The 21,287-nt window shown below is 42.0% G+C and overlaps 1 protein-coding gene across 1 annotated transcript in view; it reads left to right on the top strand.

The window, feature by feature from the left end:
• Positions 1-21,287, top strand: part of LOC104523656 (unconventional myosin-X) — a gene marked incomplete at both ends in the record, with an annotated part of 60,812 nt that overhangs the window by 23,935 nt on the left and 15,590 nt on the right. Inside the window, 4 exon segments of the mRNA XM_029084579.1 lie at positions 15,745-15,869; positions 16,051-16,165; positions 19,686-19,792; positions 20,821-21,030. Of these exon segments, the coding sequence (XP_028940412.1) occupies positions 15,745-15,869; positions 16,051-16,165; positions 19,686-19,792; positions 20,821-21,030 (557 nt within the window).

Raw genomic sequence — 21,287 nt, 5'->3', positions numbered from 1 at the left:
AGCATCGCTGGGGTACAGAGTATTGTTCTCTAGCAAAAACTTCAGTGTTTGTAACTCCCTTGTTAAACTGTGTCTTAGGGCATTTTGTACGTTTTATCTCATAAGGTTTAGGAATTTGTTGGCTGTGAAATATATTTACATTCTTGATGCCTATAAGGTGAGATTAGCCCTCGTGTCCTGTTAGTCAGGAATATCTACAGTGATTGCTGTAGAGCCAGCCCTCGCTAGGCTTGACTTCCTTTGAGTAGCAGCAGGAATGAATTAAGCAAGTACAGCCAAAGATATCACATGAAAGACTTGAAATACCAGTGAGCTGAAGAAAGCCCTGTTCTGTGGGTCTGTGTGTGTGTGTGTGCATGGCTGCAACTGCTAAAGATTGAGTTTTTCACAATGGGTGAACGCTGAAGGGTGAAAGAGCCTTAAAAGGTAAGGGGTTTAATTCATGCAGGTTTTTAATAATTTTAATCTTGCCTACTTGGAGGTGCAGTGGACTTGTAGAAGGAGAAAAGAAGGTGTCTGGAGTTTGTCTGAGCAAGCTGTACTGGAAATGTTTCTGGGTTTGTATTTTCTTTTTAAGAGGGTAAATGCATGCAGACTCAGGTTTATGAAAAAAACAACTAAATTTACTGGCCTGATTATATTTTTGCAAGCCAGGAGAGCTTTGCTGCCAAGTGATCTGCTTTAATAAATCACACTCTGTTTGAAAGTTAAAGGGGTGATTGTTCACAGAGCAGGGAAGAAGTCAGCAGAAGTAGGGCTGTGTGTGCAGAGTGGGGAAGACCTGTGTTGTAGTGGTGGGCTGCTTTCTGGAGAAAGATCTTTTCTGTTGTTCAGCAATCCATGACATAGATTCAGTAAAACCAGCTATGTAAAGTTTAGGACCGTAGTATTCCTGTAATTTATTAAGGCATAAGGCACGGCTGTAGTTTTGCTTTGATTACATGGTAAGAAAGCCACGCTGGGGCAAGTGTGTTTGGGGGTGGGGAGAGTCCAGCAAGATATCTGCAGCACACAGAAGTCTAAATTAATTTTGTAGTTTTACTGGAGAAACTTGATGGGGCATATTTGAAACAGTAATTTTTTTCAGCATAGAAATACAGGAATCAGAATATGCCTGGAAAAAAAAGAAAAAAAAAATCAATTGCAGCAGTAGTGGAAAGGATACCAGAGCAGCATTGTATTTTAACTTTCTTTGCTGTTTCAACTCCCCCCCTCTGCCCACGATGAAATGAGCCCCCCAGCCCAGCAGGTAAAATAGCTCTGTTCTTCACTGCTGATTGCCTTTGCTTCTGGGATCTGCAATTTTGCTCCTTGCTTTCCCACTTAAAGAGCTTGCCTCTGCAAACATTAGAATTCAGCCACAGGGTAGAAAATTAGGATAAAATTGCTTGAGAGAACCTGTTAAGAAGGGAATGGGTTTGATCCTGCATCATTGAAGTCTATGGGAGTTTTATTCTGGTCTCAAGAAGAGCAACCCTAGATTTGCCTTGCAAATCTAGATGGGGAAGATATGATCTGATAAAGTGCCTATGGGACTGGGAAAGGGGCTTCTCGTAACTTGTAGTTGTTCTTCTCTCACTGATGTTAAAATGTGTCCTTTTAAACCCCAAGTGGTAAAAGTGGTGGCAGGTCAAAATGTAGGTATTTTTGTCGTGTGGAACATCAGTAATACATATTCGGTATTTCTTTTGCTAAAACTGCTTAGTTTCAAAAAAGAAGAGTTTTGTTTCTCATTGGTTGGCTTATTAAAAAAAAAATACATATTTACAACCTTTAATGGAAGCATAACAACAAAGATTTTTTCCAATACAGCTAGATAACTGATAGGAATTATCTGAAAATCATAGTACTGTCCCAGCTATTCACAGATCTTTGTCAGAGCTACCCTCAGAAGATAAAATCCCTATCAAGAGAGGAAGGTAATGTTGTTTAAGAGTAGACGTGGGTCGGTTGCGAAACTTTTTTCTCTTCAACTGTATCTATCTGTTGATGTGTGTGTATATATATATGTGGCTTTTCTGAATTTAGTCACAGGATGCAGCAAAGAAGCAAGAGCCTTCATGGGGGAAAACGTGATGAATTTGTAAGGACAAAGTACACTTCAGAACATCTGCTGTCACCTTATAAGTTGAAACTTTAAACACAAAACGTTTTCTGAAAGCACATCGAAGCATCTTATCTTTGTTGTCTGACTTATGCTCAGAATTTACTGTTTCTGGAGGGTTTAGGCAGTTTATAAGCCTAAGAAGCAAGGCAGGTCAATTCCAAACACTCATTATTTCAGCGTTAGAATTGCAGTTGTATGAAGTGGAATGCAGTAGCTTTAAAGTCCGTGTTTCAGGACCTCAGCTGAGTCGTAGCTGTGTGACAACAGTCAGCCTCAACTATGAGAAGTGTTTGGCTGACACATGATGAGGTTTGAGGTTGTTGTTGTTGGTTTGTCTCCTCCGTGTTCCTGATACGCGTTGCCCATTCAGGCGAGAGGGAGCTGGGCAGCTGGTGCTGCTCACGGGAGCTTTGCTGGGAGGTGGTACCACCACAACTCCTCAGGCTCTGTGGGCAGTGGTAGTTCTGTTGTTCAGTCCTGAGCACGGGGTAAATGTACACTCTCTTCAGGTCTCTGAAGTTTCTGGTGAGCCAGGAAGCCCATTGCACCATGTAAATCACTTGGAGCACTGGGACGTTTGTGGTTCTGGCTGCAGCCTTGGATTGTTGCATGCACTTGTGAGTGTTGTGCAATGTTTAGTGTAGAAAAGGCAAGTTTGTCACCAAACTAATAGTGCTGTGCTATATTTTCACCATTTACATGAGACAATCTGTTGTGGCCTTTTTCGAACTTGCTCTCTGGAGATCTAGAAATCTTAAACATTAAGTTTGTGGTAGGTAGGGGCTTTTGGGGGTCTCAAAATTTTTAATAGTCAAGCAGAGATAAAGTAGATGGGTTGAGAGAAGACATCCACTTTCAGGAAGCCAGATAAATGTCAAATCCTTTGCCATACTGGCTTTCTCGAATGAATGGCTGCCCCAGATTCAGCATGAAAAGGACGTGTATGTCCCATCTGCAGCTTGCCAGCCACACCATTTGTGCATATTTAGGCAAAAAGGAACAGTGTCCAGCCTCATTAATTAAGTAGTCTTTCAAAGGAAGCAATTATTATTTTTGTCAAAAGTGGTTTAGCACTTAAATTAGCTTCACGGAAGTTTTTATTGTAAGCAAACGATTCACATAGCAAGCAAAGTCGTGTTTAGGAAAGCTGATTCTATCTTCAGTGTCTCTTTCTGACTCAAACATTAAGGGTTATGTTTTGTTGTATATTTAAACCAGCCTAGGAATTTCTCAAGGAAGAAATGGCTGTTGAGCCACCGAAAATTGCCATTTCCCTGTGACCAGAGGTGTGCACAACCTAGCACGTCTCAAATCAGACAGATTTTTAAAGGGCATGCACATCTCATTGACCTCAATGAGCTCTAAGCACACATCTAAATGCTTTGCTTAAGTTATGACTGGTTTTGGGCTGCTGTGGGTGTGCTGGACAGCACATAACAGAGTACCTGGAGCCACAGTCCCTCTTGTCATGCAGCTTTGAAGAGAAGTGAGGCGTATCTGCAGCTCCCTTACAGTTGTGTATCCAGCCTAAAGTTGTGACTCGTCTGTGCAGAGGAGGAGGGAAGACTTGGTATGTCCGTTGCTCCAGCAGCATGGAGTCCACGTGGCTGGCCAGTCCCAGGAGAACATAGAGCTCGTGGGTCAGCAGTGAAAGTGCATCTGGGCAATTGCAGAGTCTCAACGGTGTGATTGCACCATGATCAGAAAATCTGGAAGAGGGACAGAAAAAATCCACTTCTGAGGCAGGAAGAGCCATATTCTTATTTAAATATGACACAGCAGATTGTAAAACCATAAGTAAGGGCAGAACTTTTCTTCACAGGATGATCTAAAAAATGACAGAACCAACTAAGTGTGTGCTTCATGTAACTAAGAAAAAATGGGACTTGCCTTAGAGAAACAAAGGGCCATTGACCAGCATCCCTGCCTGTAAATTCTGCAGCCTTTGTGGAGATGAACAGTGGCATCGCAATGTAATTACTCAGAAGGTGGTTGAGTGTTAAATTAGTTAGGTCCTCATGTAATTTTACCATCTATTATTTTTTTTTCTCTCTGTATATGTGTGTGTGTGTGTGTGTAGTTAGATCAGTTAATAGGCAGTTTGATAACCATGTTGGTGTTGAGGGAGGTTTTTTGCCATCCATTTTGGCTAACTCTGCACCATGCTAATAAAGCAAAGTTAATTTACTCTGTAGTTAACTCTTACTTCACAGATGTATAGGAATTGGAAAAAACAAGTAGTTTGTGCAGTTTTTTTGTGAGGGAAGAATATATAGTGACTTTCATTGCAGTGTTAATGATTGCCAATATATAATCTGTAGCAATGAGATTGGTGTGGGGTTTTTTTTGCTCTACCAAATGGAATTATTAGCAGTGCTTGCAGGAAGCACAGGAGCTACCTGCTGTTGTAGCCAAGATGATGTTGACTCACCTGTGCCTTCAGCACGGCCTCTGTGGCAGCACAGATAGATGTGATCTGCAGAGCTCCTCCATCTTGTGTTTATGTAATATATGAAGAAATCAGTAAGGGGGCTTTTTGTTTGGTTTAGGATGGAAATTTCATAATTATCAGAATTATCTAATTTGATTTTGATGTGGTTGTCAGAAACATCAAAGAACTTGACTAGGAGACCTTCCAACTCTTAACTGGGGGGATGGGACAGGACTGGTGTGTTATAACAGAGCTATCCAAAGAGAACAGATTTTTTGCCTTTCTCTATTAAATGAATGTACACAAGAACAAACAAATACCTTAGTTTTTTGACCCTTCCCCACAAACAAGTGCATTTTTTGCTAATCTTGGCACCCCCATGTCTAGTTGGTTGCAGATTTGCAAGGCAAGTCCTGAATTTATGATGTAAAAATATGTAGGGATATAAGAACAGCAGCTCAAAGGACTAAATTCTAAAAAAATGCCAAAGTTAGGTTGATGCTATCTGAGACATGCTGAGATAGAAGATGTGAGAGTAATTATATACTGATTACAAGGGACTGAGCTGAGTTATTTATCTGGGCCATCATGCAGGTCTTACTGTCAGCCAGGCAGATGTCTGTGCTGATCACGGGAATCGCCATCACCTTCTGTAAACTTGAATTTCCCCTCTTTAGACTTTTTTTTTTTTTAAAAAAAAAAGTATCTTTAATGCAGTGTTATGGGTTTCCTCATACTTTTAAAACTTAAAGCAGATCCCCAGACCACCCACTGCAAGTCTACTGCAGCACAGCTCTCGGGCAGCCCCCGTGTCCTGGGCTCCCCCAGGTCGAAGCGAGCCCTTGGTAGTGATGAAAACCAGCAGATGTGGTGCAGAGGGTCCCACATGCCAACCGCCCTAGCAGGGACACGCGGGGTCCCGGGGGAGCAGGGGGGCTCCGGGAGGGCCGGGTCGCAGCGCCCGGGCAGGCGGCAGCCCGGAGGCAGGACCCCCTCATGAATGGAGGCCTGTGCCTGCGCCAGGGTGGGAATAATCTGCCCTTTCAGTGCTGCCCGACCTCCGGTGTCCTAGCAACCCAAAGCTCTTCGGCTGAATATTTTATGGCCTTCCTCATTCACACATATCAGATATTGGCTGTGATTTAAGCCTGGCTGATTTCCTATTACGGCTTCCAAACAAAAGGCTTGATACAGGAAGGAGAGGAGAAAAGGCTCCTTAGGAGATAATTTTATCAAACTATATATTTTTTTTCTGGTTAGGAATTGCACTTGAACATTCTTGAGAAATGTTACTTGAGAAAGCACTGAGCAGCCAGTCCACGCATTACATCAGCCTTGTGCTTTGTAGGTGTCTTTTATGGGCCACTGAGGGAGTGAACTGTGTGCGGGGGCAGAAATGGGTCGGAGAAGGAGAAACTGCTTGTGGCCTCAATAGTGAAAAAAGGGTGCAACCCACTGCTAACTCTTTAATGTTGCTTGAATCTGGTTTTGATTTTTAGCTAGGCACGTGCTGACCCTCATGGCCATACAACAAACACGCATGCTCCACCCTTAAATCAGTTAAAGACACCTCAAACTTTTTTATTATTTTTAAACCTTATAGTTTTCAGAGGTATGATTCATTATTGTTGCAGGGCTTTTCCCATTTTTAACAATTGGAGCTGATAATGTGGAGGGGTTTTTTATTATTTTGTGGTGAATGTGTGAAGGCTTTGCAGTGACTTAATCTAAGCTAGTCCATAGTCCTGCAGCTTGTGTCTTTGTAGGCAGTTAGCTACAGTAAAATCTCAGCCAAACTTCCCTTGCTGGACCACCACATACTTGCATAAGTAATGAACTTGCTTCCTGCCAAGATGAAGCTTGCATGTGGGAAGCGCAGCTCTGGACTGAACCATCTGCTGAAGGCCAGTAGCTGTGTGTCTTGTTCCTCTTTCTGATGCAGAGTCAGTCCTTGGGAGACCCAATACCAAAGGTTACAGAAGTCAGCGCTAAGCTGCTTCAAATAAATAAAAATAGTATTTTTTCTACAACTGGAGTGCTGAAGGGAGACTAGTTAGATCTTTTAGCCTAACCTGCTGCGTGGCAAACCATTAATACCTGCTGAAAGAAGGAGGACATCCCGTGTTTTCTTTGAAGTGTCTGGTGACTTCAGACAGTCCCACCACCATGGGTAAGCTCTTCCAATGAACACACTGTGGCCTTCTGGTTTGAATATGTCTTGGCTTTGATTTTCATGCTTCTTAGTGATTTAAACTGACTTCTGATACAACAGAGAATTTTTAGTATTCTCTTTAAAGCAGTGCCCCAAAATAGAAGAGTTGCAAGACCTAAATGGCATTCAGGCATGCAATCCTAAAGGAATAGGGTGCGACCGGATCAAGAGAATTGGCAGGTGGGTGCCCAGGACTGAAACAGAGAATAAGGTGAGATTTTGATTTAGATTCCTCTTCTGCTCTCTCTGTGTTCCGTGGGTTGATGTCTCTTTTTCCTCTGTGGAGTGCGATGTTAGCTCCCTCCACCCGTGCATTGCAAGCTCTTCTGGCTGGAAGTGTAGTTCTTCCAAGCTGTTTCCACCTCCTCCTTTCTACATACCTGCAATAGAGAAGAGGAGGCAATATCCCTGTATCTTCTCTCCCCACCACCAGCGTGGAGCTGCAGCCTGAAAAAGAGTTACTTGGTTTCATGTCACTCAGGGAATGAAAGAGAGGAGAGGTGGTGATAATGTGGATCACAGTTACCTGCAATACTATTTCGGGCTGTACTGCTGAAGTGATACTGGGTTAGCATTTCAGTGAGAGCTAGCTACGTGGAAGGCTTCACATATTCAAGTGCAAGATTACTTATAGTAACACTATGCTAGGTGTTAAAAGTACACAGGATTACATTCTTACGTGAATTGTAACCAGAAGAGGTTTTACAGCTATGTCAGACTTTGGCCATGCAAGATGAAATTGATCTTAGTAAGAGGTTCTCTCAAGTATTTTCATCCTAATTTTCTATCCTCTGATGCAACGTCATGTTTTTCAGGAATAAATGCTTGATATTAAACACCATTATCTGAAGAAATAATGCTAGAGGAACCAGCTTAAAACATGACTTACTGTTTTTAAGGATAGATTACTACCAGTAATATGTCAATTAACAAAAAAAATTGTGGATGTGCAAAAGTATGGTGGTCTGGCATGGAAGAGTGAAAGTATGGTGGAAAATTTGTTGGTTTTTTTTTTGGTTTGTTTTTTTTTAAAGAGGGTGAGGGTCTCAGTCTGTGTAAGTTACTTGGAGTCGCCACTGATGTGGAGAGGCAGGATTTCACCATGTGCACTTGGTTTATATGCAGCCTCAGCAGACATGGAGCAGTTGTTTTGTCCACTATAATGAACAGTGGTGACACTGGCTGTCTTGACATGGGGTTGGTAAGGAAGGACAGCTGTCTTTGCAATTAGTACCTCACAGCATGTTTCTTCATGGTATGTCTGTGGCTGTCAGGCAGCCTGATTGATTTTCTTCAGGAGAAGCCTGCTGACCGGTCACAGTGTGGGGAGAATGAGGCCAGATTGGGGTTTAGTCTGCAGGGACTGGAGGCTTTAGTGAGGATGACCTCAGATGAAATGGCAACAGATTACTCACAGGTGGAGAAGGAGGATCCATGAAAAGTTCCAGCCGGGGTCTGTGCTGCGAGTCGCACCTTCTGTCAGTGCGCCAAGACCCTGCCAGAGCAGCTTCAAACCTTAAATCCCTCTTTTCTCAAATGCTCTTAATTGTCTGTCTCACATGGATGGTCCTGCATTTGCTGTTCGGGGACAAACAGCCCCCAAGACTTGCTGTGCATTTCAATGGACTCTCTGAATAATGCATTTAAGCAACAAGGGTTCACTTCAGCTGAAAACTTGGACATATGCATAGATAGCTCTAAACATACACTTAGAAAACTTAGGAATCTCTGGTGTTCAAGCCTGTGCCTTTAATAATCCATTCCTATTCCATGTAGTTTTAACCAGTGTGTAAGGAATTACACACTGTCATTTCTCTGTGCTTAAATATCACCACTGATGAGAAGGGTGGACAGATTGTGTTTCCTTGAGAAATAATTCTGTATACCTTTAGAAAGGAAGGCTCACAAAGAGGCTGTTGTGTGTTTACTCCGGGTAACATTTAGTCCATACAAACCAAACAAAAAGAAGATTGCTCTGAAATGCAAGACTGCAGTGACATTGACTAAGAAAAAATAGTTTCAATAGCTCCAGAATTGTGAGTTTATTGATCATTGTTGACAGAAGCATGAAATCACAGCAAGCCAGTTGGAATCGTTAAAGCATCTTCCATCCAACAATGAAGCTATTTCCAGCTCTTATCTTTGCTATGGTGTCCTGGTTTTTAGCTGAAATAGAGCTAATCACATATAGACAAGAAGGACCTGAAATATGACTTTGTAGATGGATCTAACTCAGCAGTGTCTTGACCTAGTTGAAATCTTTAAAAACTAGTGCAAGTGGTCAGTGTGGTAATGTACTGCTTCATCGCTCTTAAATGGGCTGCTGTCTTAAAAATATCCTTGAGATGCCCTTGCTTGTAAAGTAAACCGGATGACAGGCTGAATATAAATACAAAAGCATTTTCACATTTGCTTATTGAGTCTCTTCCTTTGAGTGTTTGGGTACAGTAGAACTGCTCTAAAATTACAGTGTCTCTTCTACACAGTGTTATTTTTAGCATGGGCAACTCTAACCTGTGACATGAGAGTGGCTAATTCTGAGTCTGTCTCTTATCTGAAATACTCTGCTGGAAGATGAGTCGCACAGGTCAGATGCAGTAGTTGGAGTTGAAGAGAAGATCAGCTAATCGGGTGAACGCTTGCTGTTGGTAAATGCAGTGCTTTCATGTTCAGACCTGTGGAGACTATATAAGAGAGCCAGCATGTCATTACTGGGTTTGCAGTGAAATCCGTCCTGGAGGTTGCAGCACAATTTTTTGAGGCACAAGTGTTGCTGCAATATACCCGTGGTCTTTTTCTAGCAAGTTACCACCAGCAGTGTTAGGCTTTTTGAAGGCTTTTCGTGGGGTTTTGGGGTGGGTATGTGGATAAAGGCCAGGACAACTTTGGACATGCAAACCACTTACTGTTATTTCAGGTTTATCCAAATATTCCTTGGCTTGCTAGTGCCATACAGCAGAAATACCAAATAAACTTTTTAGCTGTGGCCTCTTCTTTGTTTTTATTATTCTATACTCTTATGATGTTTGCCTGTGGACACAAATACTCTGGGACAGTAAGGAAATATCTTCAAAAACAAAGCAGGCATCAAACTTGTCTATGTTTTGACCTGGAGCTGTTCCAGTTATAGCTATCTGCACACTGAGGAAGACTGTAGAGGGTTTCTTCCCTTGAAACCCACGTGCTCTTAGGGCAGTGGGACCTGGTGCTCCCAGTCCTTGTGCAGGACCTGCACAGGTTTTAATGCTCCTTGTGCTGTAGGTGCAGCAATTCTGAGGTTGAAACTCTGTTGAATAAGCCGATGCTATCAAAGCTTACGGTGCAAGTGACTGAAGAAATGATGGCTAGAAGAGCAGGGGATGAAATGGTTCATTGGAGGTAGGAGGGTGACCAACATGGCACTGCAGCCGAAGTCTCTGGATTTCACAGGGAGGTTGCCCAAGCCCTGTCCCTCCTGACTTTATGGCACATGTTCCTATTGTGGGTGCAGGCGTTTCCCTTTCACTTCTTTCAGGTTACTGGCTTGGATTCTCAGCACAAGTAAAGGCTGTCGGGCAGTGCGTACAGATACGAATCGCTGAGCGTGATGTGGTTTAAAAAAGGCAAACAATGGGCATGCAGATATGTTCATATCAGTTCAGCTGGATTATATATTAGAAGTTAATTTATTCACACTTTTCAAATTTGTCTGGGAGGAAAGCTCAGCATTGGTTTTGACTTGTGAAGATGGTGACTGAGATCAGAAGACAGTGGGGACTGTTTCAGAAAGGTCTGGCTCCCTTTAATTTCTGCTGCTTTTCTCCAGAGTAAAATTGCCAAGATTTCATTTTAGGAGTAAAAGAACAAACTTAAAAAACTGAGACATTGTGAAAAGTTATTGGTTTTTTTTAAATTTTTTTTAAAAATACTTTTTCACATTCTCTTACCAGTTTTTCATCTTTTCTTTCTCTGTACCTGTGTTCCACAAAACACTTTCCTAAGCCAGGAAAACCAACACTTCTAAGACGCGGTAGGAAAGCTGACATAGTCCTTACTCAAGTTCTCACAGAGAAATCTAGAAACGAGGAACTGGGAGATTTTTCTTTTTTTCCCTCCCCAATCTCTCTGTGAAGTTCCTCCTGCCTACATAAAGTCTGTGAGGCTTCTGTAATCTGTCATTATTGTGCCTGGAGTCTTCTGAGGCAGCTGGTAGATATGGGAGGAAGAATGATTTCTGCAGGGGAAGTCAGGTATCCTCTGTGTTTGAACAGAGCAAATGATGCGCAGAACAAAAAAATATTATGTTTTCTGTGTTAGTTACTCAGATTCTTGGGATCTGCGCTAAGGGTGGTGTCCGGGGAAAAGGGATAGAGGTTTTTTGACCCTCAGTCAGGCTGTAATCCAAGGAAGTATTTTATCGTGAAAATTATGCATAGGTGTTAGATGTCTGTCCTAATAGCTGCTTTTAATTTCAGGCAGAAGCTTTGCCCTTTAGGAGGCTCACAAGAGATCAGAGCAAGCATTTAGCAGCTTAAGGAGACAGAACCTCACCAGCAGAGACTTCAGGTCACATTAAAGCCTTGGCTTCAGTGCTGTCTGGTGCAAATTCAGTGGAGACTTTTGGATTCAGGAAATGATAAATTACAGGCTGTGTTATGAAAGAGTGCACCACAAAAACCACCTTTATCAGGCAGAACAGACCTGACTTGTAGCTATTAATTTCATATTGATGTTTCTCGGTGCCCTAACGTGGCTGTGACCCACATATGTCTAGCTGTTGTCTGACAGTTTTGCGTGCTGGAGTGGTTTAGTGCTGCTATTCCTTGATAAAAGTGAAACATCTGTTGAAAACCAAGTTGATTTGAAGTTGATTGCATCTCTCAAACAATTTTGGAAGCTATCAGTTAACTTCCTTTTCTGTTGTCTTCTCTTTTATAAATTTGATCTTACTTTGCAGGAATCTTACTTTTAGCAATTAATTCAGATTTTTACTTTGGAAGACATGTTGTTTTAAAATCAGTTATAGTTCTGTTGTCTATCTGACATTTTCCTACAGAATACAATTTCTTCTCAAGTCTTCATTTGTGAAACAAGTCCAGTTTTCACAGCAACACTGGTAAAAATTTGTCAGACCCCAGAGATGAGTCCAGTCCTATGTTACTTTGGTATAAATCTGAAAGTGAGCTTGTTTACTACAGGAAGTCTGAAGGAGCACCAGTAAATGCGCAAGACTGAACATCAGCTGCATAGGCAGCCCTTTGCACTGAGATTTTATACTATTGTAATTTTAACTCCGTAGTGCTGTACCGAGCATTGTTCAAGTGGAGATGGTCATCGTTCTCTGTCTTAGAAGTGTCTGCAGCTTAATAGTGGAGTATGTATAGTACTTTGGTTTGATTAATGCACATGCAATTGATTTTTTAAGGATGAGGAGTCCTGCTGACTGGAAGTTATGTTTAAGGTGATCCCTGTCTGCAAGTGTTTGTATGATGGAGGCTGAAATCCTCTTCATCCACAGAGTAAAACTACTTGAGGTGCAGTGTATCACCAAGTCGTAAGGTGGATATGCTGGATGCTGCGGTGGTGTGCACAGGACTGTGTTTGCTACTTGTTCTGGTGGTTTGGATTCGGCCTGGGAAACCCTGGATGCATTTTAGTGTTTAGGGTTTCAGTTGCCTCTTCCTGGCTGCAGCTCTGCTCATTGGTGAGGACTGGAGAGTTGCTGCGATGGCTCAGTCATAAGCCCCCAGGTGATGGGGAGTATCTTCTGGCGCTCTGTATTCAAGGTATAAAATAGGAGTCTGGCACATCTCTTACCACCACCCCCAGTTTATTAAGCAGCCAGACTTGTTGCAAATGTCATTCCAGTGATATGCCAGGGCAGGATTTGACCCTTTGATTTAATAGCCTCATGTGTCTCTGAGTAATTAAAAATAACTAATAATGTGAAGTGAAGGATTATGTTTATGTGATTAAAATTGGAATGGTCTTTATGTTGCCCTGCTGTGATAACATGTTAACATCTCTTGCTTGTTTCATGCTTTTCTGTAAATGCAGGTGACTGTGTGACAATCCCAGCTTCTGGTGATGCAGAGTGGGGCTGTTACTAACTTTGGTAGTTGCTGGAAAAAGATAATGAAAATGTTGCCTCTTCCTCTGCAACTCAAAACAGGGATGGAAAGAGAAAGGGGTTTTTTTAAGAAGTAACATGAGCTTTCATACCAGCCTTGTGTTTGACTTTTGACTTTTTAAGTGCCTGGGGCTGGCAATAAAAGGATTAGGTGGTGCAGCAGCCATCTGTCTCTCAAAACAGGAGGTGGTCCCTTGCAGATTGAGAGGCTGCCTTGTGAGAGAGACATCTGTAGTGTCACCAGAATTTTGCCTATCTTTGGTGTATCCCCATTCCCATCCATGCATCTGCTTTCCAGCCTCACTGCCCTGGAAATACTGTTTCGTTTGCAAGTATTGCAAAGAACATCGCCTTTTGAGCCAGGGAGTATGGGTGGGGTAAAAGGACCTAAAGCATGTATAGTGTAAAAGGAAAAAAGATGTATTGACCTGTGTCCATCTGTGGCGCAAATCAGCCTTGGGTTACACGAGGCAAAAAGGGAGTATGTTTTTCCTTGTGGTTTGTGCATGTGTCTGTGTTCAGTTGTTCCCTTTGCTGTCAGAATCGTCAGCCACCTGCGCAGGAACAGGCAGGTGGGTGTGTGCAGGGACATTCAAAGGGTGGCTTTGTAAGGCTACTTCCCCAACACTGCCGTAGGGTGGGCACGTATGGAAAACACTGTTGATAATACCAGTCACGACTGACTATACCTTTATTGTAAGCATTCATACTCTGTGTTCAGTACAATACAAAGATTTTGCTTGTAGTGTGTTTTACTGGTGGTGGAAAAATGCAAATTAAACACATTGTTGAGAAAGAAGAGTTTGTTTGTATCATCTGAAAAGGCATTTTTCCTCTTCTGGAATGTTAATTTTTTATACGTGCAGGTATGAAAATAAAATATTAAATCACATTTGTAACAAAGCCATTACTGTACCAATGTCCTGAATGGCACAGAGTGGATGTAGCTCCCAATATCCCTGTGATGCAAAGGAGCTGCCTCAAAGGGAAGGCGAAAGCAGCTGCTGGCCATGGCTGAATTTCTCCGTAGCCCCCGTCCGCTTGCTCAGGCCGGATGAGGTCCTGCTGGCACGCAGCTCTAATTACCCCAGGCAGGGCAGGGCTCACCGTGGTGACCAGCCACTTTTTAAAACACAAATTGTTTTCATTTTTGCTCAGTGCTATTGACTGTGGTGGAAAGGCTGGGCTGTGGTGTTTTTCCATACGAATTTTAGCCCCAGTACCAAAGGAAGGGGTTGGAAGGTCTTTTGCTGTCGGAGGAATGGTGAGTGCCAGGGAAGCGTTTGCCCATGTGGCTCTGCCACAGCTTGGTGCAGAAGGGCTGCTGCACCTACAGAGGAGTCTTCCACCTCTGCTCCAGAAAAGAGATTAATGAAAGGAAGAATAACAACTTTTTTTTTTTTTTTTTAGACATTGTGCCTTTTAAAAGAAGGAGGTAGAAGCTAGTCTATGAATATTCTTGAAGCTACCTAATTAACAAATCTGAGTTATCACTGGCACACAGTGTCTTGTTTTATGCATAAAGATGCTGACAGAAAAGTTTAGACTAGATACTTTTAATTAACTTTTGAGTCTGTGCTTTCCTGAAATTACTTTTGAGAAGTTAAAATTTTGAGGACTCATTTATTTGCTAAGTTGAACAAGAGACATGATTAAAGACACTTAATAAATGCCAAGAGAGTCTTCTGATTTACAGTTGCTCAGGGCTTGATCTTGCTGTCTTTTCTATCAACTGAAGAACTTCAGATCTTATATAAACCATTGACTCTATCTACGAGATCTCACCTTCTGAACTTCTTGCAAAATACTAAGCACTATACTCCAGCATTGCAAATGACTGTGCAGGACAGTCAGGTGATGGGTTAAAGTGGATTTTTGGGCTGATGAATTAAATGGTGTATTTACATGTGGTGTTATTTCAGTATCAGGGTTGCCTGCATTTTGCAGAGTAGTGGTTAGCACCATCTGGAATGTTTCCAGGGATGGGGCATCTACAACTTCCCTATCAACTATCTTGAGCAGCTTTGTGTGGCTGTGGCTGGTTTACCTCAAAGCGTGGTGACAGCACAGGTGACTCAGGGGACTCTGAGGTGGGATGAGAAGATTCCTGAGCTCCCAGGGATGGGAACATACTGATCAGAATTCACAGGTTTTCATGACTGAGTGGCTAGGATTATCTGTTTTCTAAATGAAAAATGATGCCAAAAGAGCTGCATGCAAACTAAGGGAAACTTATTTCAGATAAGCAGAACTTTTTGTTTGTGTTTACAGATGGAAATATTTCTGCTGTTCAGAATAGCAGCAAACAGAAACTCTTTGAAATACAGCTTATTTAATATTTGAGGTTCCACTGGTGAACTTCTGTCCCTGTCTATAGTATGTGAATTGTCACTACACTAAAAATTAAATCTTTTCTGCCCTTCTGGTTTTGTTTTTTGTTTTGTTTTGTTTTTTAAAACCATATCACACCACTGTATTTGTGTATCTTCAACATTTGGGATTATCTACAGGGAATGTAAATTCTGTTGCTAAAGAAACAAAATAGTTTGTAGCTGTTGACCTGTTAGCTACCTGTGCTTTTTTCCATCGTTTCTTCCTGCACAGCAATGGCCTGTGAATATACAAGAAATGGAAAGAGAGAGCTGATTGGATTAAATGGCTGTAAATGTTGTGTTTATGGTAATTATATTGTGTAATTACCCCTCTATTTCCTTCCTGTATATATATTTTTATATGTTCTGAACTGCTAATGTTCTTTAAGACAATGTGTAGCTAGTTTTTAGCCTTTGTGCATTGCACATTCGTATTATTTGCCCTTTGTTTATTTCCCCTGACATCTCTAACCATGGCTATTAAAATCTTTGTTTTGAACCTGCTCATTTTAGATGCCAGACCAGTTTGATCAGACAGTGGTGCTTAACCAGCTGCGCTATTCTGGGATGTTGGAGACAGTCAGGATTAGGAGGGCTGGCTTCCCAGTCCGGAGGCCCTTTCAAGACTTTTATAAAAGGTAAACACACTGACTTGTACTCTTCAGATGCGAGTCATGGGTACCAAATCAGCATCCCATGTTGAGGCATAAAGTAAAAATCTAATAAAAAAAAAAAAAAAAACAAAAACCAACAAACCAACATATGGCAAAAATAGAGCTTGTCTCTTAAAGGAATTAATAAATACTTTTTGGTTGCCAGGTATCAAGTCCTCATGAGAAACTTAACTCTACCTGAAGATTTAAATGAGAAATGTGCCGCCCTACTTCGTCTGTATGACAACACAAGCACTGAATGGCAGCTTGGAAAAAATAAGGTAAAATAATCTGACTGTGCATATTGTGGGGCTGGTGCTTATATAAAGCTGAGGAGACAGGATTTAGACCACTCAGTTGCAGAGTTGTAGTTGTAATGGCAATTACTTCTGGCCTTACAAGAAGCTGTGCATGCCTGTGGGTGCTCTCGAAACCCTTATAGCAACAATTAATGGTCGAGCTGAGGAATTTGCTGTCTAAGGCACTTAGACACTGACTGGCGATTTCACTCATGGAGAAAAAGTCCACTTGAATTTTCTGCCACTGCTCACAAGTGATAGCACTGGTGAGAATCAGAACTTAAAACATGGTAGCTGGATTTTATCATTTTTTGAAGTATCAAGCATGTGAGGTAACACTTTTGTTCTGCAGGGAGCTCCACTATACTAGTAAACCCACCTGTGCTCGGTGGCTGAAATCAGGGGGAGGAACTTCAGCCAGTGTTCATGTGGCAGAGTTGAGCTCTATCCTAGTCTGAGAGTCTTTTTCAGAGGCATGTTAGACCTTGATATGTATCCTACCGGGCAACCTGAACTTTGCCTACAACATTTTTTTTCTTAAAAAAAAAATCAAGTTATTTTAATTAAAATAATGGAATTTTAATTTGAGAAATAAAGCAATCCAGGTGTTTTTGCGTGCTCATTTTGCAAGTTTGATTTTTGGACAATAGCTATGTGCAGAGCTTCCCTCCTTTTGAATTTGTGCCAGAATATTCCCCACTGCAGGATCTGAGATTTCCTAAATACTGAAAACACCTGGTGAAAAGAACTAGAGAGTGGATTGCAAACATCAGGCCAGTGCTGCCAAGGATCATCCCCCAGGCCTCTACAGATGGCTTTCTTTTCCTTTTTCTCTGGGTAACTCCTGTTGGTGCTCCCAGCAGTTGTTGAGCGTAGTGGAGAGAGATCAAAAACAGATCCAGAAGTAAAGTTTGCTGAATTATGTGTTACACTTGCAGTTTTCCTGTGAATTGTTAGAATTGTGAAAAAGCTTTCTCATTACCATAAGGTAGCAAAAGTATTTTGTAAAATCTGATTGATTTCTGTGTGAAACGTCCTTCCTCCTCATCCTCTTCTCCCCACAACTATGAAGTTTTGAAGGCTTTCCTGCATTCCTCTGCACACTTAAGGAGTCTCAGAGATTCTAATGAGAAAGCTGATTTAAACATTTTACAGTTGTTGTAAGAGATAGAATCCAAAGTATTCTGATGGCAACTGAAGTCATCTTTGATCCCACTTTTGTAGGCAATGGCTAACAAATAATAGAGAGGTAACGTTGGGCTGCAGAGCTAGGCTGTGGTTGCCATTACGCTTTCAGATGTAGTATATTAACAGTATTTATGCACAGACCCCGGACAGTGCTTTGGCATCTTAGGGACATAGATTTGTGAGAACTTGAAATTGTTTTAACCAACTGCTCATCAGGACCTCGACAGGAACCAGAGCTCTGTTGTAACTTCCCTTACCGGGGCTCACCCCTCACCCCCAGGAGCTGCCCCCGCATTTGTAAGTGTCTCCATAAACAGCTTATTGTAGAAGAGAACAAGAGGGCGTTGGTTTCAGACTGAACGTGGGATCGGGCACTGTCCTGCCCATGATATTTAAAAGGGATAACAACAACATTGCAATGATTTAGCTTCAGTGTGAATTTTTCATGTCTTTTACATCTCAAGCTGCAATGCAGCTGCTCAGGAAAAGGCATTAGCCTGGACTTAAGATGTGCTTAACATCCATTTTTGTTCAGAAAGTGGCTGAATGCCTTTCTGAAGCAGAATTTTGTTGTGTTTTTAAAGACAGAGTATATAGAGCAAAGAAATATTGCCCACTGAGTGAAAGAAAAGGCTTTTTCCATGAGTAAAGAACTTTATACAGAAGGAGCTGCCCAGAGCAACTTGGATACTGGAACTTTGGGACTTTCTGTGGGATTTTTTATGTTCCTTAGAGTTGGGTGATTTGTAGCAAAACGTAGTCCCTTTTGAGCTACAATCAAAACGCAGAACTGTGCCTCTCTTTGGGAGTGCTACTCATTTTGCTTTGATGATGAGTTTTTTTCTCCCCTAAACACAGAGGGGAAAAACTACAACTACCTTTTTTTTTTCTACTTGAACGTCCCCAAAAGTCCATATTTTTCTTTTTTTTTCTTTTTATTTTCTTCTTCTCCCTCTTCTTCTTCTTTTTCCCTCTTCTTCTTCTTCTTTCTCCCTCTTCTTCTTCTTCTTTCTCCCTCTTCTTCTTCTTCTTTCTCCCTCTTCTTCTTCTTCTTTCTCCCTCTTCTTCTTCTTCTTTCTCCCTCTTCTTCTTCTTCTTTCTCCCTCTTCTTCTTCTTCTTTCTCCCTCTTCTTCTTCTTCTTTCTCCCTCTTCTTCTTCTTCTTTCTCCCTCTTCTTCTTCTTCTTTCTCCCTCTTCTTCTTCTTCTTTCTCCCTCTTCTTCTTCTTCTTTCTCCCTCTTAAATGTCTTTGCAGCCCTCCTCCCTTGGCAGACCCTACACTATCCATGCACTTCCCTCATTGCCATGTTGTGGTGTGTGGCCTGGTTCTCATCCCAGATAGTCAAAGTCTCTCTGAACCGCCTGTTTCCAGCTGCTCAAGTCTCAGTCAGCCAGTGGCATGTCAGGCTGTTACCACCTATAGCTGCTAACAGCAGACTTAGCCTTCAAAAAGTAGAAGTTGAGGAGACCAGGAAAAAGCGCTGGCAGCAGATAGCTCACCGCTTAGTGAACGTGCAGTAAAGAGCAGACATCAAGGCAGGTGGAAGAGGAAAGCTGTCCCCCCCATGCCTCTGCGTGGCTGGAGAAGCAGTTTCATGCATTTAAGGCAAAATAAGCTGGGTTAGCTCAGTGTATGTCAACATCATCTGCTAAAGGTGCTTCTAAGAGGCACTAGGCAGTCCAGGCAATCGAGGGATCCAGGTTAGTGCTGGGATGAGAGCCAGGGAGTGGTCTGTCTGCAGGAGGGTGGTGGGGCATCTGGCCCCAGCAGCTGTCTCCCCGTGTAACGACAGGAAAGCGCAGTCAAGTCAACCCGAATACGAGACTGGTCTCATTTCTGCTTTCTTCTGTAGGCTTATAGCAACGTCTTTTGAAGCAACAAGGCTTGCAAGGGGTTGTGGAGCCTGATGTTACTGTGAAACAGCTAAATTACCAGGGTGGCATTTCTGCCCCTCAAATCAGGACATTCATGCTAAGTGCTACACCTTCTTTGGCCTGTGTTACTCTTTGATGGAAAAGGCTGTTTAATGAATCCAGTAATTATGTTGCTTTTGGAAAAACCTTGCTCCTAATTAAACTTTTCATTAGTGTAATCAGGGTCTTTCCACTGAAATCCAAAGTTACAGGATCATCTGCAGGTATTTTCCTTTTTTTGTATACATTTTGATTTTTTTCTTTTCTTTTGAGGAAATGGTATGTTTGCCTCTGAATTCAAAGCTGAGGCTTGCTGTTCAGACTGATATCAGCAGCACCCTGGCTGTCCTTTATATATGATGCTCTCTGCGAGCTATTGAACCAGAAATTTTCTTGTCTAGGTGTTTCTCCGGGAGTCCTTGGAACACAAGTTGGAGAAACAGCGAGAGGTGGAAGTCACCAAGGCAGCAATGATTATCCGAGCACACATCTTAGGTTATGCAGCCCGGTAAGTGACTAGATGAGAATATTAATAATCAGGCTTTGGAATAAATGAGTGGGAGGTCATGGAGTTAAATCCTTCTGGCACAATTCCTAACTTTTCCTAGGGACTGGGCATCCAAATCTTGTAAGTGGCTTTTGAAAAGATACCAGTTGGTATCTTTGCCAGACCCATGAATGAAACAAAATGGAGTTTGAATTGTTTTCGTATAATGAATAGGACAGTATGGAAGTTTGGAAGTCAGCCAGTATCCATATAATTGTGTCGTGGCATTAGATCTGTGGTAGGAACTCTAGCTGGATGGCACCTGGTGGGGCTGCCCCAAGTTGCCAGCTGAGATTCAGCTTTATCTTTGCTTTGTCATGGTAAGAAAGGAGAAGGCAGATAAAACTAATCAATTTGGTTCTTAAAGAACCATGACATTAGGTGACTGATTAATGTTTCATTTGTTTACCTGGCTTCATGCATTATGTATTAGGTGGAGTTGCTCATCCCATCTGTTTATTGCTCTGCTTTTTATACGAATCGGTTGAGGACAGTTTGAGGAAACTTGTTTGCATAACGAAGTGATTTCTCTTCATGTGTATATTTGTCCTGTCCTTATATTCTGACCGGTATGTTACTTAAAAACTATATTCCTTTTTTAATGACAGAGCTATCCTGCTGTTCATGACCTTTCTTTTCAGGGATGTGGGATGTCTATCTGTGTATATTCTTTCTCCACATGTGTGCACACACAGAACTGTCCTTCTAGCATCTCCTTGTCCGGGGCATAAGAACGTGTAAGACAAGTGATGTGCATTTCCTTAATGGAGTCACAGACAGCACTGTCACAGAAATTAGAGAATCTCTTCCCTCTCCTAGGGAGGAGAATGTGAATGAGAAGGGGAAACCCATCACAGAGTCAGAAATAATAAATTGTTTTACCACTATGGGCTCATTATTGCAGGTCCACTTGGCAAGACCTCTCATGACTGTTGGTTATTTCCTTATTTCCTTAGAATTTTGGTTTTGTTTTTTTTTTTGCCTCCCAGAAAGCGGTATAGAAAGGTTCTCTACTATGTGGTTGTGATACAAAAGAACTACAGAGCATTCAGCGGTAGGAAAAAGTTCCTGTGCCTGAAGAAAGCAGCCATAATCCTCCAGAAGCAGCGGCGAGGCCAGCTTGCTCGACGTGTTTACAGGGAGCGACTAGAGGAGAAGCGGAGACAGGAGGAGGAAAGAAGAAAAGAGGAGGAAGAAAGGTGCAGTACGCTGTCTTACATCGCTCTCCTGTCTGTGCCATCTTACGTTTTGGTCTGAATAGCCATTATTTCAGGCTATTCTTGTTCAAGTGATTTTGGAAACCTTTGCTGCTTTTGCTAAAAGATGCATGTAGCTATCATCATGTTCACAGATATATCCTTGGTAACCTTATTTTTGGCTGTCTTTTCCATGTGGCAGATGATCTCTGTAAGCTGAGCTATTGCCCGGGCAAAGGTATGTGGTGAGCTTATGTTGA

The sequence above is a fragment of the Antrostomus carolinensis genome, unplaced genomic scaffold (genome assembly GCF_000700745.2).
Source record: "Antrostomus carolinensis isolate BGI_N321 unplaced genomic scaffold, ASM70074v2 scaffold11704, whole genome shotgun sequence".
NCBI classification, from domain to species: Eukaryota; Metazoa; Chordata; class Aves; order Caprimulgiformes; family Caprimulgidae; genus Antrostomus; species Antrostomus carolinensis.
This window is presented reverse-complemented; position numbering and strand designations above follow the sequence as displayed.